This window comes from Panthera uncia, chromosome X (genome assembly GCF_023721935.1).
Source record: "Panthera uncia isolate 11264 chromosome X, Puncia_PCG_1.0, whole genome shotgun sequence".
NCBI classification, from domain to species: domain Eukaryota; kingdom Metazoa; phylum Chordata; class Mammalia; order Carnivora; family Felidae; genus Panthera; species Panthera uncia.
Genome location: NC_064817.1, coordinates 70,100,080 through 70,117,334, shown reverse-complemented (window position 1 = coordinate 70,117,334; position 17,255 = coordinate 70,100,080). Strand labels below are relative to the sequence as shown.

Below are 17,255 nucleotides of genomic sequence, written 5' to 3'. Positions count from 1 at the left end.
AGATGTCTATAGACCTCTATAATTAAAGACAGTGGCAGCAATAAGAAACAAAGGAGGGAAACCTTATTTTTATATTTAAATATTTTAGTTATTGGGATGATAAATATAAAAAACTAAATTTAAGCTGCACTTAACATAATCTAAAGTCACACTATAACCAGAGGAAATAGATTTTATTTAAATTCAATTTGTGAAAATATATATATATATTTGTGCAACTTATGTTGCTCTTTTTTAAAACTTAAAAATTAGTAGTACATGTTATAAACATCTCTCTGGGTTTTATTTGTTGGTTTCACACACTACAATATAAAGCCTGTTAAAAAGAACATATTACATAAATTCTAAAATCACATGTTTACTTGAAAAGTTACTTTCATATAGTTTTGTTCAGCATTTTATCTTAAATATTTCTATCATGGGATAAATGGAAATAAGAATTTAAAGGTAAAATACTAACCAACTAGCTATTTTGTTGGGTTTTTTTAATTTTAAGTTTTTTTTTATAGTACGTATACCCTTAACATTTTCTTCTGGATGAATATAATATTAACAGAAACCAAGTATTCGTACATAAAAGATAATTATAGAGTTAACCATGAATATTGAACATTTTGGTGTTCCCATGTGTTAATATTGTAGAACATATTCTCAATTTTACTGCACTTTAAAACTTGTTTTGCTTTTGAAAACTTGTTTAACTTAATGATATTTATTTACATAGTTCACAATATGTTTAAGAGTATTACTTTCTATATAGACAAGGCCCTGACACTCTAAAGCTGAGGTCACAGTTTGTATCAATACAATAAATACTCACTATTTTATTATATAGATTGCATATATGAAATTACAATAATATTTTACTGATAATTTAATAAGACAATATGTTAAAGAATACTAAATCTGTGTGTGTGTTTTGGAAAATGGTACTGTAAAAGAGGAAGTCTGTGAAATTTTTAATATACTGTGATCAGCATAACAAATTATGTAAATGAGTTATTTTTTAGCCTCAACCTAGTAAACGTTTTCCTGTTTATAAATATGAGGTGTAATTTATCTATTTGGGATATTTTTGAATAAGGGAATGATATCTTACTGAAAGCCAGACTTAATATTCTAAACTTTAGATGTTCTTTTTTATACAGTTCAGATAATAGAGTACCTTTCACTTTTTGAAATAAAAAAAAAATGTTTTTAACTTCTCATATTCTTAACTTCAAAATTACTAATGCTTTCACAATCTTTCATACCTTGGCTTCTATTGATTTCCTTTAAAAATTTTAGTAAGGAGGCTAAACCTAGGCTATTGGATTTCCATGTTAAGTATCAGCTGCAACAACACATACACTTAACACCTATATGTAATTCATGTTTGAAAACTTGCTTTGACTTTTCAAATGAGATCAATTATAAGTACATACTAAAATGATACAATAATGTTCATGTTTGACTAATAACTGAAGGAAAGAATATATTTTTTCTTCCTCTCTTCTTCCTATTCCATTTCTTGAAATGACCAGTTTCCATCCTATTGATAAAGATAGCTTTATGGCAGCTTCACTACCACAACACATGTACCACCTCTTCCAGTGTTGACAGGAACTTCCTAACACAGAAAACAAAATCAAGAAAACAAATTACCGTTTTAATGAACTTTGTCCTCAGCATAATATATATAATACAACATGTTGGAGTTGAACAAGTCCTTAGCTATTCTGGTCCAACATTGCCCTGGCATAAAGATGTAAAATGCAGTCCAGATAGTTGTCCAATATAGTGGAAAGAGTATATTATTTAAATTATGTAGACCTGAGTTTTAGGAGCAGTTGATTTGGGGTGATGATTTTCTCATTTGAAAAGTTACAGCTAATAATTCTCATCCTTCAAAGTTTTTGTTAGGATTAAGTGAGACAATGTATAAAAATAATTTGGCAGATAATGTTTATAATTCCATTATCCTTTAGTTCGCTTTCACTCTTTCCAAAGTCACACAATGAAAGAGTGAAAATCCAGGAATAGAATCTAGATCTCTTAGCTACTGGTCAATAATTTCCAGAAAATTAAATTCCACAAGCTTATACAAACATTTTGATTATTGTATTTGATCTAACAACTCCTTGTTTGCTAAAAAAAATTATCTGCCATTCCTAGCTGGTCCTGAGCATTGATAAAGTAAGAAGCTACCTACATGGCCAAATTTGAATGTTCCTGAGGGTCTTAATGAATAATATTGTTGGAGAAAAGAGACAGAAAGTCATTATCAACTATCATTATATTAACACATATTTATTTACGATAGTAACCAACTTACTACATACACTACAGAGCAGCAAGAAGTCAGTGTAAGGGAAGGTGAAGTTAGATAAAATACAATGTTTGCCTGTGGAAATGATGAAAAATTAATCATAATCTAATTTTTTCTATTAAGCCATCATTTAATTAATAGAACACCATTAGATATTTTGGAATAAATTCATAGTTATCACTAGAAAAAATGTCAAAAATATCAAGTTTGGCTTTAGAATCCCCAAGATATCCTTTCACGGCCTTCTTATACTCTCCTTAGAATTTCTTCTGTTTGATGCCTAGCATTCTTGAGAGGGTTTAATTTCAGTTTCTCATCATGCACTAAATTCCTTGAATGACTGATTAAGATGAAAATTGTTGCAGTTTATAGAATCTATAAAAATGGAACTGAAAAAAAATTTCCCATGGGCAACAGCCAATAAGAAGGAGCAGATATTTTTAGACAAGGACATTGCTCTTGAGTTCTCAAGTTGTAATACATACATAAAAAAGCCAGAGTAAAGCTTTTGAATTATTGGATCTGATTCACTTTTTTGTGAAAGGAATGAGTCCATAAAGTCAAGAGAATGTGCTGTCCCCTTTCATATAAGTACTGATGGATCCTGTTCATGACAAATTAGATCGACTATTTCTCTATAGCATAGATAAAGAAAATACTGCAAATTTTACTAAAATATTCTGGGTAGGCCCTAGAGAAGAAAAGGATGAAATTAATTCTGAAGTATATTTTTTAAACTTTTATTAAAACCTGAAATGTACTAATTTCCATACTTTCAATGATAGTACCTCTTTCCATTCATCGTTCTGTGCATCATATCACTCAACAGTGTTCAAATAAGTGTGTCCATCATATCCTCCAACCACATAGAGTTTACCTCCGAGGGGACAAACAGCAACGGCATCTCGAACACTCAGAGGTGCCACAGTTGACCATGAATCATTTTTTGGATCATACCTTAAGAAGTTTAGGAAGACAATTGAAAAGGGAAGTCCAATAGTGTTAAAAATAATAAGCATTAATAAAATGTATACTTATCCAATATAAGGAATTAAAAACACCTTACAAATATCAAGTTTAGTTTGACCAATAAGTGTTAAAATAAATGCATGACAAAATTCTATTCATCCACAAGAGGTCACTCAAGCATATAAAAAATGTATTTCCTTTCCAAAATACTATGTATTTCTTTGATCAGTACTCAGATTCTCTATGAGGAAATTTCATATATTAGTATCTTAACATTATATGAAAAATGCCCCCTCTCTTTTTTAGTATGCTATTTGGAGAACTTTTGTTTTTCTCTTATCCTTTGTTTTTCAAAAGTTATATGTGAGATGCCTGATCTTATCATGTGAAAGCTCACATTTCAAGTAAATCTGAATATAATTGTCTTTTTTGTTTTGTAGACTGTAGTAAAATAGTTTTAATACTGTTTTTAGTTAGAATGGCCATAGTCTTATCCTATATTTCCCCCCATGAATATTCCTATTTATTGTAACAGAAGGATTTTTTCCATTTTAATCTGAAGCTAATTCTTTATCTCCAAACATTTTCTGTGAGCAAAATGAAAGATAATTCAGTAAGTAATAAAATCTTCTCCAGGAATTCTTTCCTAAAATTTTAAGCCTTTTAAAAAATGCATAACGCTAAAATTCAAAAGGAATAAACAATGAAAGAAAACTTATATAATTATACATGGAAATGTTCTCTGATTTTGTATTGACCTAGGTACAAAACTCAATGAAAAAGGTGTATTTTACAGAAGACATTTTTATTTATTACCTTCTACTAATTTTATTATATTTCTATTACCCCTTTCAGTTCTTTTTTGATGTCTTTAATTATACTCTAAATTATCTAATCTCAGGTTCCATTTGAACTTGGTCTCACATCCAGTAATATTTTTAATAATATCTGTAATCAGCAATAACTAAAATATCTTTCATGTCTCATACATATTGCTGAGTGTCATGTAACATCATCTTCAATTTTGATGTTATAATAAAACCTAGAACCAGAAAATCCACAACTGTATGCTTTAGTTAAACAAAATTTTCAACATATTTGCTATTGTTAATTGATGCTGCAGTCAACTAACAGAGTACACATATAAATGAATGGGGAATCAAGGCTCACAGAAGGGTTTCTTTACACATTTGCATCCAAACCTGACTTTCCTGTATGTGCATGATAATGCTAAAAATCTGGCAAATCTGGATATAACATGAGGGATTGGGGTAATGTTGAATCTTCTGAAGAAAAGGCATTTGCACTATGGTTACTATCTGTAAAGACACACAGGAGAAGTTATTAAAGTAAATGTTTAGCCACTATATCACTTTCAAATTAAATAACATCACATTTCTCCCTTTTTGTTTTTGCTTTTCTATCTCTCCTCACTTTGAATATACGTATATATATTCTAGTAGAAAAAAAAATGGAGCCTGAAATAAAGACAATTCATCATGGATTTATTCCTACACTTACAGAAATTAGGAATCATTTTCTTGACTTCTTTGCCTCAATTTTCTGATCAACATTGTAGAAATAGTAATCCCTGTATCAACCACCATGTTTATGTGATGATTTTAGAAAACTTTAAATGATTACTTTAAATAATTGAATGAGACTCCTAAGGTATTAATAGGCCAACAGTGTTTTAGGTGTTGAAAACAGTGACAGGAAAATTGTCTCAGACATAAAAATGAGGATGATCAAATTTCATAAAACATGAACTTTTGATTGGCTTTCTACTAACAGGACTATTTTATAACTCTGTAGGTGTTAAGCTGTAGAAAGCTGAGTTTTCTTATGATTCTTATACATGACAATATAAATGAATTTTGCCTGATAGAGATAGAATTAATTTCCATCAGGTAGAAATGACCCCCAATGATTGCATTTTACTCTCTATAAGATATTAACTACTTCCTTGTCTATTAATATTTTTTTCAGTATTATTAATTGTCTTTATGTCTTTTCTTCAAAGATTCTTTGAAAGATTCAGTTTTAACATCATATAAATTGCCTCATTAGTTAACGAATCATAAAATCTTTGACCCATGTTAATTTTATATTTGTATGAAAGCCATAATTATAATTTTTTGAAAATTATAATTTAACACTTGCCATTTTCTTAAGGTCTTTTGAAGGAAAACACCAATAAGGGGATAATAATAGTAATGACAATAATAATCATTACAAAAACAATACAAACAAATACAATACCATCAGATAACTTCTACTGAGTACGTAACAGGTGCCAGGAAGTATGCTTACTGCCTTATTATTTATCATATTATGCTCTATGAAGTTGACACTATAATCATCCCTTTATTTTTTCACATGAGGAAACTGATGTTAGTGGATGTAAAATAACTGGGTCAAGGTCACATAATTTGTAAATAGTAGACCTGGGATTTGAACTCAGATTGGTCTGACTCCAAACTTAATATTTTAACTAGTATACTATACATTTTTTGGTATATGGGAAGTGTTCTTTTTTTCCATTAATTATTTTAATATATCTGATTTTTTAAAAATAAATATTTTTGGAAATTTAACTATGTCAGTAAATAAGATTAAACATTTAAGTATTAGGATATGTTTGTCGAATATTTAGTTTTGTAGTCTGCACTATGAACTTTTTTATATCAAATATGAATTGAGTTTATATTTTTCTAGTTGCATGTGTGAATGCCTATTTAAATAAATATAGACACTTTAAGAAATTGTAAAGTTAATTTTACATTGGGCTCTCTGCTGTCAGTGCGGAACCCACTTTGGATATTCTGTCTCCCTCTCTCTGTGTCTCCCCCTCCTCTCTCTCAAAAATAAATAAACATTAAAAAATTATTTTATGTATTCTAGAATTTTTCTTATTAAATACATATTTTTCTACCAAACTTTGTTTTTTACACATATGCATTTAGATACAAAGAACCAAGCAAATGCAACACAAGTTATACCACTAAGATTCAATAAGAAGATTCAATAAGAAGCCTCCAAAGCTGCAATAGAACAAAGCATGGATTCTAATATACATAAAAATCTCTTACTAATTTGGATTTCTTACAAGAAAATTGCTATTATAAGTGCTTAGAATATTATTTCTGTCTATAAATTTACATGATTTAATTTTTAATTAAGAAGAAACTTTGTGAAGGCAGGTCTGATTTTCATAGTAACAAACCTTCATGACTTTTTATTTATTAAATGTAATTTTGTACAGTACTGTGTTATTTTGTATAAAACTCTTCTAAGTAACTTTTTATATTTTGGTAAAGGACATAAATTCTCTATATCAATATGGAGAATATGGCCACTCTTTGGCTTCACCTTCTCATGAATGTATAACTCCAATACAGTTTTAAGTATTAATGGAAACTTAAGATAGCATAATTAGTTTTACATGAATTTGTTTCTACTTTTAATAAAGTTGCATTTTCTCAAATATAGTAATTCCTGATATTGTCTGTTTATGATCTAGTCTTTTCCAATATCAATAGTTTGTATAAAGAGGAGGCTATAGTTATTCTATGTTTTAAAAACTCAAATATTTTCACAGGCATAAAAATAGAATCTGGTGTCTAGGTACCATTACTTAAAATGAAAACTTAGCTTTTATGGATACAAGTATGAGATTTTGAATGTGTGTATATATTTTCTGACAGGTGGATTTGTACCAAATCTTTTGTGAGTTGTATGCTCTCTACACTTTGGTCTATAGAAGGCATCAACAAATTATCTAGGCAATTAAATAGGTGATGAGTGTTAAGCAGGGCACTTGTGATGAGCACTGGGTGCTGTAAGTGATGAATTGCTAAGTTCTAACCTGAAACGAATATTGTATTATATGTTAACTAACTGGAATTTAATAAAAACTTGAAAAAATAAAATTTAAATAAATAAATTGATCAATTAATAATAAAATAAAATTTCAATAGAAACTATTCTTTTCTCAATTTCTTACAGTAGATTTTATTTTATTTTTTAATATGAAATTTACTGCCAAATTGGTTTCTATACAACACCCAGTGCTCATTCCAACAAGTGCCCACCTCAATACCCCTCACCCACTCTCTGCACCCTCCCATCCACCATCAACCCTCAGTTTGTTCTCAGTTTTTAACAGCCTCTTATGTTTTGGCTCCCTTCCTCTCTAACTTTTTTTTTCCCTTCTCCTCCCCCATGGTCTTCTGTTAAGTTTCTCAGAATCCACATAGGAGTGAAAACATATGGTATCTATTTTTCTCTGTATGACTTATTTCACTTAGCATAACACTCTCCAGTTCCATCTATTTTGCTACAAAAGGCCATATTTCATTCTTTCTCATTGCCACGTAGTATTCCATTGTGTATATAAACCACAATTTCTTTATCCATAAATCTAACCTATGAGCCAGCAATAGCACTGCTAGAAATTTACCCAAGAGATACAGAATGCTGATGCATAGGGGCACTTGTACCCCAATGTTTATAGCAATGCTTTCAACAATAGCCAAATTATGGAAAGAGCCTAAATGCCCATCAACTGATGAATGGATAAAGAAATTGTGGTTTATATACACAATGGAATCTTACAGTGGATTTTAAGCAAATATTTATTCTACTATATATTTTTGATCTTTCTAAAAGAGAAACACAATTCCCCTTCACACACACACACAAACACACATGCACGTGCTTAGTAAAAGCTTAAAATTTGGTACACATGCCAAAATTCTGCATTAATAAAAGTAGAAATTATTGGCTTGAGGTTTAATTATATCATTTTTCCTGACTGTAATATACTGAGCTTTTGGTTTCATATTGAAATGGAAAGTCAAATATGATTAGTTTCCAAATTTTACAAAATCTTTTTTGCCACTATTTGTCATTTAACCAAAGAGGGTTTCAACTTCCACTTCTGTGTGGTGATAAGGATGTACTAGATTTTCAAGGTCCTTTTCATTTGTAATTACATATAATTTCTTTATTGTACTTCAGTATATAAATAAAGGACATAACAAGTTCAGCTTTATCTTTCAAATACGCAGGTGACCCAAAGTGATTTTCATGTGATTTTTATATTGTTTCTAATGTTGCATCACTAGTGAGTTATGTCAGCAAGCTGGTAGACTAAGAAGCTCTAGGATCTCATGCTGTCACAGAAACATTAAATAGATATTAGCTGAAATAACTATAGGAGTTCTGGAAATCATTCAAAGATCCACAGCCAAATACATTCTCAGTCAAGAAAAAGCTTCATTCAAATCAATAGGCAGTTTTGTGATATTTTCACTTGTCCTTGCCCCAACACTCCCAGCAAATGACATCATGGTTTGTAGAAAGCAGTGACCCAGTCCCAGTTCCTTTCCTTGAACCAGAGATAAAACAGAACTAATATACAAGAATCTAACCTGTCTGGTTGCTGAAAGACAGATTATTCTCTGTTACATAATTCAGATATCAGAGTCAAACATGACACAGCCCAGATCTCAGGTTAAGAAAATTCATGGGAAGTTGTAGAACACATGGCTTGTGAAGCATGTAGGGATATTACCGATATATACACAACTTGGGAAAAAGATAACTGATTGAAGATTATAAGAGAACAGCTAAAGCTTAAGAAGCAGCATGGCTGAAACTCTTAAGTAAAATAAGACATTTAAAAACTGTCATATACACAGAGAATCAAAACACACACAGGCACACACACATACAAAAGTCGAGGAAACACACATCCAAGAAATGTCTGAAAAGACCTCAAGTCTTCATACTGGGTTGATCCCAGGCACAGAAGATGACCTGCTAATTAGTGATGGTTTTCCCATGCATGGAGCCAGTCTTCAGACACTGGAACAGGTATGTAATTTCAAATGCCCAATTTTATAAAAAAATCACAAAAAATACAAATAAACAGGAAAATGAGTTTCATTAAAAAAGAAACAGAAAAGAAATCTCTGGAAAACATCCCTGTAAAAACACAGGTATCTGACATACAAGATAAAGACATTAAGGCCACTATCATATATATGTTCAAAGAGCTAAAAGAAAGACAGACTAAAGGAAACTAAAAGATCTGGAACTAAAAGAAAACTAAAAGAAATCAAGAAAAATATAACCCAACAAAATGAGGATGTTAACAAAGGAAAATAAATTATGATGAAGAACCAAACAGAAAATCTACAGCTGAAAAATAAAATCACTGAATTAAAAAAAAATCACTAGAGGGAGTCAGTAGGAAACTCAGGCAGGAAGAAGAACAAATAAGTTAACCTGAAGACATGTCATTTAAAATTATGAAGTCTAGGGAGCAAAAAATACAGAAAACTTAACAGAGTCTAACAGACGTATGAGACAGCACAATTGGATCAACATAGGCATTTTGGAAGTCCCAGAAGAGAGTGGAAGAGGAAGAAATAATATTTGAAGAAATAATAGCTTAAATCTTCCCAAATGTGAATAAAACGGGAATCTACAAATCCAAGAATCTAAGTGAACTTCAAGCAGAAGAAATATAAACAGACCCACACTGGAATAATATAATCAAATTGTTGAACATCAAACGCAAAAAGAATCTTGAAAGCAGCAAGAGAAAATCAATTTTTGACATGCAAGTATCCTCAATAAGATTATGAGCAAATTTTTTAGCAGAAAACTGTAGGAACGTATATTGAAAGTACTGAAAGAAAAATCCTGTCAACTGAGAATTCTATACCTGACAAAACTTTCTTCAAAAAAGAGGGAAATATTAAGACACTCCCAGATAAGCTATTGGTAAAGGAGTTTACATCTAGTAAATCTGTCCTACAAGAAATTCTAAAGTTGGTTCTTCAAGTTGTAATAAAAAATTACTAAACAATAACTCAGAGTCATATGAATATATGAATAAATATTTATATTTATAGAATATGTATATATGAATATATAAAGTTCTCTGGTACAAGTAAAAACATTGGCTAGTTATTAATAAAACTAGATATTATTTTAATTTTGGTTTGTATCTCTACTTTTTATTCTTCTACAGGTTGTAAAAACCAAAAGCATGAATATAATCATAAAGCTATGTTAATCGGTACACAATATATAAAGACAGAATTTGTTATATCAATAACATAAAACAGGGGAGAAGGCAGAGCTGTAAAGATTATTTTTATGCAACTGAAGTTAATTTGGTGTCAATTTAAAAAAGATTGGTAAACTTTTAGAATGTTATTTGTAATCCCAATGATGATCACAAAAGAAATAATTATAGAATATACAAAAAGGAATTGAGAGGGGCATCAAGACGTCACTATGAAAAATCAACTGAACACAATGAAGGCAGGAAGAAAGGAAAGGAGGGACAAAATAGCTATGAGATATATAAAAACAAATAACAAAATGGCAATAGTAATTATTTCTAAGTAATCATATTAAATGCCAATGGATTAAATTCCCTTATCAAAGGGTATATCTTGGTAGAAGGCTTAAAAAAAGAAAACAGAGAGAAGCCAAGATGGCGGAACAACATGGAAATTTTTTGTGTGTCTTGCATCCATGAAATACATCCAGACCAACACTAAACCATCCAATACACCTAGAAAAACTGATTGGAGGATTAACACAACAATCTGCACAAACTGAACCACAGAATTCAGCAGGTACATGGCATGTAGATGTGAATTTGGGGAGCGAGAAGCTGCAGAGGGCAGGGAACCGCTTTTGCGGGTGGAGAGAGGATGGAGACTGGGGACGGGGGGGAAGAATATGGGAAAAGCACCCCTCCCCAAAAGCAGCTGGAGAGAAAGTGGAAAATTGGAAATAGCTGCAGGGACAAAACTAAAAGTGGAGAAAGGAGAAAGGAGAAAGGAGAAAGGAGAGGGTTTAAATTCCATTAAGACTGTAAACTAGGGGAGCGCAGAGTCTGCAATTCCACAGCTTGATACCTGGCGGTGCTCTGGTGGGAAGGGCGAATCCCCAGGAACAGAGTGGGGTCCGGGAGGTTCTCGGGCCACACGGGGAAAAGCGGATCCACTGCTTGAAGGACATTTGATAGAGACTGTTGAAGCCACCTGGTCCCAGCAGATCCCAGAAAATGGCCACATTTGCTGGTGCTGGAACAAGGTCCTTAAGGGTGGAACCCTGGTGCCAGATGTATGTTGTGATTTTCCATAATCCCTGAAACACTGCTGCTACACTATCTTGTGAACTTTTACTGGGGTGGGTTGGCACCTGGCCACAGTCTCAGGCACCAGCAGCAGCAGGGTCCAGCAAGTGTTCCTGGGTGCAGCCAGCATTCAGCCATTGTTCATTCAGCCATTGCTTGGTGAGACCCTCCCACAGAGGGGCAGAACAGGTCAAAGCAGCAGTCCTTCAGAAGTAAGGGACCGGGGAAAACAGCTGCAACTGAGACAAAACTCGGGAGAGAGGTACTGCTTGGGGCCTGGTCATGGAGAGTGAAAAAGCAGGGAGTGGACCAGAGCTGAAGACAGAGGACAGGTGCACAATTGCTGATCCAGAGAACAGACTGGGTAGCTGGGTGGCTCCATTTTCACCACTCCCACACATGCCCATACACACCCAAGAACTCTGCAACAATCCATCCCAGTAGGCTAACAGCGCCATCTAGTGGAGAGCAGAACAGTTAAACTGAGCCCCACCCAACTCGGGCAACTTCGTTCTTCAAGAACACAAATTTCACCCACCACTGACTTAGTTTATGGACTATAAAGTACTATATAGACTGACTTCTAGGGAAAACAAAGCAATTTCAGTCCTACTTCAATCTGTTAGAGGGTTCCTGTATTCAATTTTCTTTCTTTTTCTCTTTTACATTTCTTTTCTTTTTCTTTATACAGAAAGAGAAAAAAATCATTTTTATTTTCAATTTTTATTAAAAATATTTTTCTTTAATTTTTATTACTATATTTTTTACTTTTGTGTATTTTGCTCAAATTCTATTTTACTTCCATCATTTTATTTGAGTCGACCTCAGTGAATTCACCTTTCCAAAGTTTCAGTTTCCTTTTTTATCTTTCCTTTTCCTTTTTTCCCTTTTTCGTTTCATTTCTTTTTCTTGAATGCAGAAAGAGAAAAACTTCATTTTTACTTTAAATTTCTATTAAAATATTTTATTTAATTATTTAATATATTTTGTTTTTATGTAAACTTGTTCAAATTCTATTTTGCTTGCATCATTTTATTTTAGTTTACCACCGTGTACTCACTTTTTCAAATTTACATAAGATTTCCTCTTTGTCTTTTTTTTCTTTTTTAAATCATTTTCTATTTTTTGATTCTTTTCTTTTATCTTGAATACAGAAAAAGAAAAAATCATATTTATTTTTAATTTTTATTAAAAATAATTTCTTTAATTTTTTCTACTATATTCTTTACTCTTCTTTATATATTTTTTTCAAATTCTATTTTACCCCATCATCTCTTTTTGGTCTACTTCACAGTATTCATTTTTTTTTCAAATTCTCAAACAATTTCCTTTTTTTTTCTTTTCCTTCCTTTTCTTTTTTCCTCCCTCCTCCTTTTTTTTTCTCTAGTCTGTAAACCACTTTCAACACCCAAACCAAAACACACCTAGGATCTCGCATCATCTATTCGATTTGTGTGTGTGTGTGTGTGTGTTTAATTTTTAATTTTAATCTTTTTTAATTTTAATTGTTTTAATTTCAATTTTTCTGACTGATTAATTCCTTTTCTTCCTTCAGAATGACAAAATGAAGGAATGAACCCCAAAAGAAAGAGCATGAAGAAATGACAGCCAGGGATTTAACCAATACAGATACAAGCAAGATGTCTGAGCCAGAATTTAGAATCACGATAATAAGAATACTAGCTGGAGTTGAAAATAGATTAGAATCCCTTTCTGCAGAGATAAAAGAAGGAAAAATAGGCAGAATGAAATTAAAAATGCTATAACTGAGCTGCAATCATGGATGGATGCAGCGGCAGCAAGGATGCATGAAGCAGAACAGAGAATCAGTGATATAGAGGATAAACTTATAGAGAATAATGAAGCAGAAAAAAAGAGGAAGATTAAGGCAAAAGAGCACGATTTAAGAATTAGAGAAATGAGTGACTCATTAAAAAGGAACAACATCAGAATCATAGGGGTCACAGAAGAAGAAGAGAGAGAAATAGGGGTGGAAGGGTTATGTTAGAAAATCATAGTGGAAAATTTTCCTAACCTGGGGAAAGACACAAACATCAAAATCCAGGAAGCACAGAGGACCCCCATTAGATTCAACAAAAACTGACAAAAAGGCATATCATAGTCAAATTCACAAAATACTCAGGCAAGGAGAGAATCATGAAAGCAGCAAGGGAAAAAAAAAGTCCCTAACCTACAAGGGAAGACATATCAGGTTTGCAGCAGGCCTTTCCATGGAAACTTGACAGGCCCAAAAGGAGTGGAAGGATGTATTCAGAGTGATGAATCAGGAAAATATGCAGCCAAGAACTCTTTTTCCAGCAAGGCTGTCATTCAAAATAGGAGAGATAAAAAGGTTCCCAGACAAACAAAAATTAAAGGAATTCCTGACCACTAAACAAGCCCTGCAAGAAATTTTAAGGGGGACTCTCTGAAGGGAGAAAAGATGAATATATATATATATATCAAAAGCAACAAAGATTAGAAAGGACCAGAGAACACCACCAGAAACTCCAACTCTACAAACATCATAACTGCAATAAATTCATATCTTTCAGTACTCACTCTAAACATCAATAGACTCAATGCTCCAATCAAAAGACATAGGGTAACAGAATGGTTAAGAAAACAAGAACCATCTATATGCTGTTTACAAGAGACCCACTGTAGACATAAAGACACCTTCAGATTGAAAATAATGGGATGGAGAACCATTTATCATGCTAATGGTCAACAAAAGAAAGCCAGAGTAGCTATACTTATATCAGACAATCTAGACTTTAAAATAAAGACTGTATCAAGAGATGCAGAGGGGCATTATATCATAATCAAAGGGTCTCTAGACCAAGAAGACCTAACAATTGTAAACATTTATGTGCCAATGTGGAACACCCAAATATATAAATCAATTAATCACAAACATAAAGAAACTCATTGATAGTAATACCATAATAGTAGGAAACTTCAACACCCCACTCACAGCAATGGACAGATCATCTAATAAAAAAATCAACAAGGAAACAATGGCTTTGAATGACACACTGGACCAGATGGACTTAACAGATATATTCAGAACATTTCATCCTAAAGCAGCAGAATATACATTCTTCGCCAGTGCACATGGGAACGTTCTCCTGAATAGACCATATACTGGGACACAAACCAGCCCTAAGTAAGTACAAAGAGACCAAAATCATACCAGGCATATTTTCAGACCACAACACTATGAAACTCGAAATCAACCACCAGAAAAAAGTGGTTTGGAAAGTTAACATATACTTGGAGACTGAAGAACATCTTACTAAAGAATAAATGGGCTAACCAAAAAGTTAAAAACATAGAAATGGAAGGAAAACTTCCAAACTCTTTATGAAGCCAGCATTACCTTGATCCCAAAACCAGAAAAAGACGCCACTAAAATGAGAAGTAGAGACAAATTTCCCTGATGAACATGGGTGCAAAAATCCTCAACAAGATATTAGCCAACTGGATCCAACAATACATTAAAAAATTATTCACCACGACCAAGTGGGATTTATACCTGGGAGGTAGCGCTTGTTCAATATCTGCAAAAAAATCAATGTGTTTAATCACATCACTAAAAGAAAGGACAAGAACCACAGGGTCTTCTCAATAGATGCAGAGAAAGCTTTTGAAAAATATAACATCCATTCTTGATAAAAACCCTTAAGAAAGTAGGGATAGAAGAATCATATCTAGAGATCATAAAAGCCATATATTAAAGACCCAATGCTGATATCATACTCAATGGGGAAAAACTGAGAGCTTTCCCCCTGAGGTCAGGAACAAGATGGGGATGTCCACTCTCCCCACTGTTATTCAGCATAATATTGGAAGTCTTAGCCTCAGCAATCAGACAACACAAAGAAATAAAAGGCATCCAAATCAGCCAGGAGGAGGTCAAACTTTCATTCTTTGCAGATAACATGATACTCCATATGAAAAACAAAAGATTCAACCAAAAAACTGGTAGAACTGATCCTTGAATTCAGCAAAGTGGAAGGATATAAAATCAATGCACAGAAATTGGTTGCATTCCTAGACACCAACAATGAAGCAACAGAAATAGAAATCAAGGAATCAATCCCATTTACAATTGCACCAAAACCCATAAATTTCCTAGGAACAAACCTAACCAAAGAGGTGAAAAATTTATACACTGAAAACTATAGAAATATTATGAAAGAAATTTAAGAAGACAAACACAAAAAAGGAAAAAAGATTCCATGTTCCTGGATTGGAAGAACAAATATTGTTAAAATTTCAATACTACCCAAATCAATCTACATATTCAAGGCAATACCTATCAAAATAACACCAGCATTCTTCACAGAGCTAGAACAAACAATCCTAAAATTTCTATGGAACCAGAAAACACCCAGAATAGCAAAAGTAATCTTGAAAAAGAAAACCAAAGTAGGAGGCATCACAATCCCGGACTTCAAGCTATACTCCAAAGTTGTAATCATCAAGACAGTATGGTACTGGCACAAAAACAGATACACAGATCAATGGAACAGAATAAAGAACCCAGAAATGGACCCATAAACGTATGTCCAACTAATCTTTGACAAAGCCAGAAAGAATATCCAATGGAATAAAGACAGTCTCTTCAACAAGTGGTGCTGGGAAAACTGGACAGCGACATGCAGAAGAATGAACGTGGACTACTTTCTTACACCATACACAAAAATAAACTCGAAATGGATGAGAGACCTAAGTGAAAGACAGGAAGCCATCAAAATCCTTGAGCAAAAAGCAGGCTAAAACCACTTTGATCTTGCTGCAGCAACTTCTTAGTCAACACATCTCCGGAGGCAAGGGAAACAAAAACAAAAATGAACTACTGGGACCTCATCAAAATAAATGCTTCTGCATAGCAAAGGAAACAATCAGCAAAACCAGAAGGCAACCAACAGAATGGTAGAAGATATTTGCAATAACATATCAGATAAAGGGTTGGTATCCAAAATCTGTAAAGAACTGATCAAATTCAACACCCAAAAAACAAATAATCCAGTGAAGAAATGGGCAAAAGACATGAATAGACACGTCTCCAAAGAAGGCATCCAGATGGTCAACTGACACATGAAAGAATGCTCAACATCACTCATCATCAGGGAAATACAAATCAAAACCACAATGAGATGTCACCTTACACCTGTCAGAATGGCTAACATTAACAACTCAGGCAACAACAGATGTTGGCGAGGATGCAGAGAAAGAGGATCTCTTTTGTATTGTTGTTGGCAATGCAAACTGGGCAACCTCTCTGGAAAACAGTATGAAGGTTCTTCAAAAAATTAAAAATAGAACTACCCTAGGATCCAGTAATTGCACTACTAGGTATTTATCGAGGGGATACATGTATTCAGTTTCGAAGGGGCAAATGCACCAAACTGTTTATAGCAGCACTATCAACAATAGCCAAAACAAGGAAAGATCCCAAATGTCCATCGATGGATGAATGGATAAAGAAGATGTGGTATATATACATACAATGGAGTATTACCTGACAATCAAAAAGAATAAAACTTTGTCATTCACAACTCCGTGCAATGGAACTGGAGGGTATTATGCTAAGCGAACTTAGTTAGAGAAAGACAAATATCATATGACTTCACTCATATGAGGACTTTAAGATACAAAACAGATGAACATAAGGGAAGCAAAGAAAAAATAATAAAAAAATAAGGAGGGGGACAAAAACTTAACAGACTCTTAAATATGGAGAACAAACAGAAGGTTACTGGAGGGGTTGTGGGAGGAGGGATGGGCTAAATGGGTAACAGG

At 32.9% G+C, this 17,255-nt stretch overlaps 1 protein-coding gene across 1 annotated transcript in view; it reads right to left on the bottom strand.

Moving 5' to 3' along the window:
• Positions 1 to 1,549: 1,549 nt before the first annotated feature.
• Positions 1,550 to 17,255, bottom strand: part of KLHL4 (kelch like family member 4) — a 167,295-nt gene continuing 151,589 nt past the window's right edge. Inside the window, 2 exon segments of the mRNA XM_049644031.1 lie at positions 1,550 to 1,609; positions 3,097 to 3,265. Of these exon segments, the coding sequence (XP_049499988.1) occupies positions 1,550 to 1,609; positions 3,097 to 3,265 (229 nt within the window).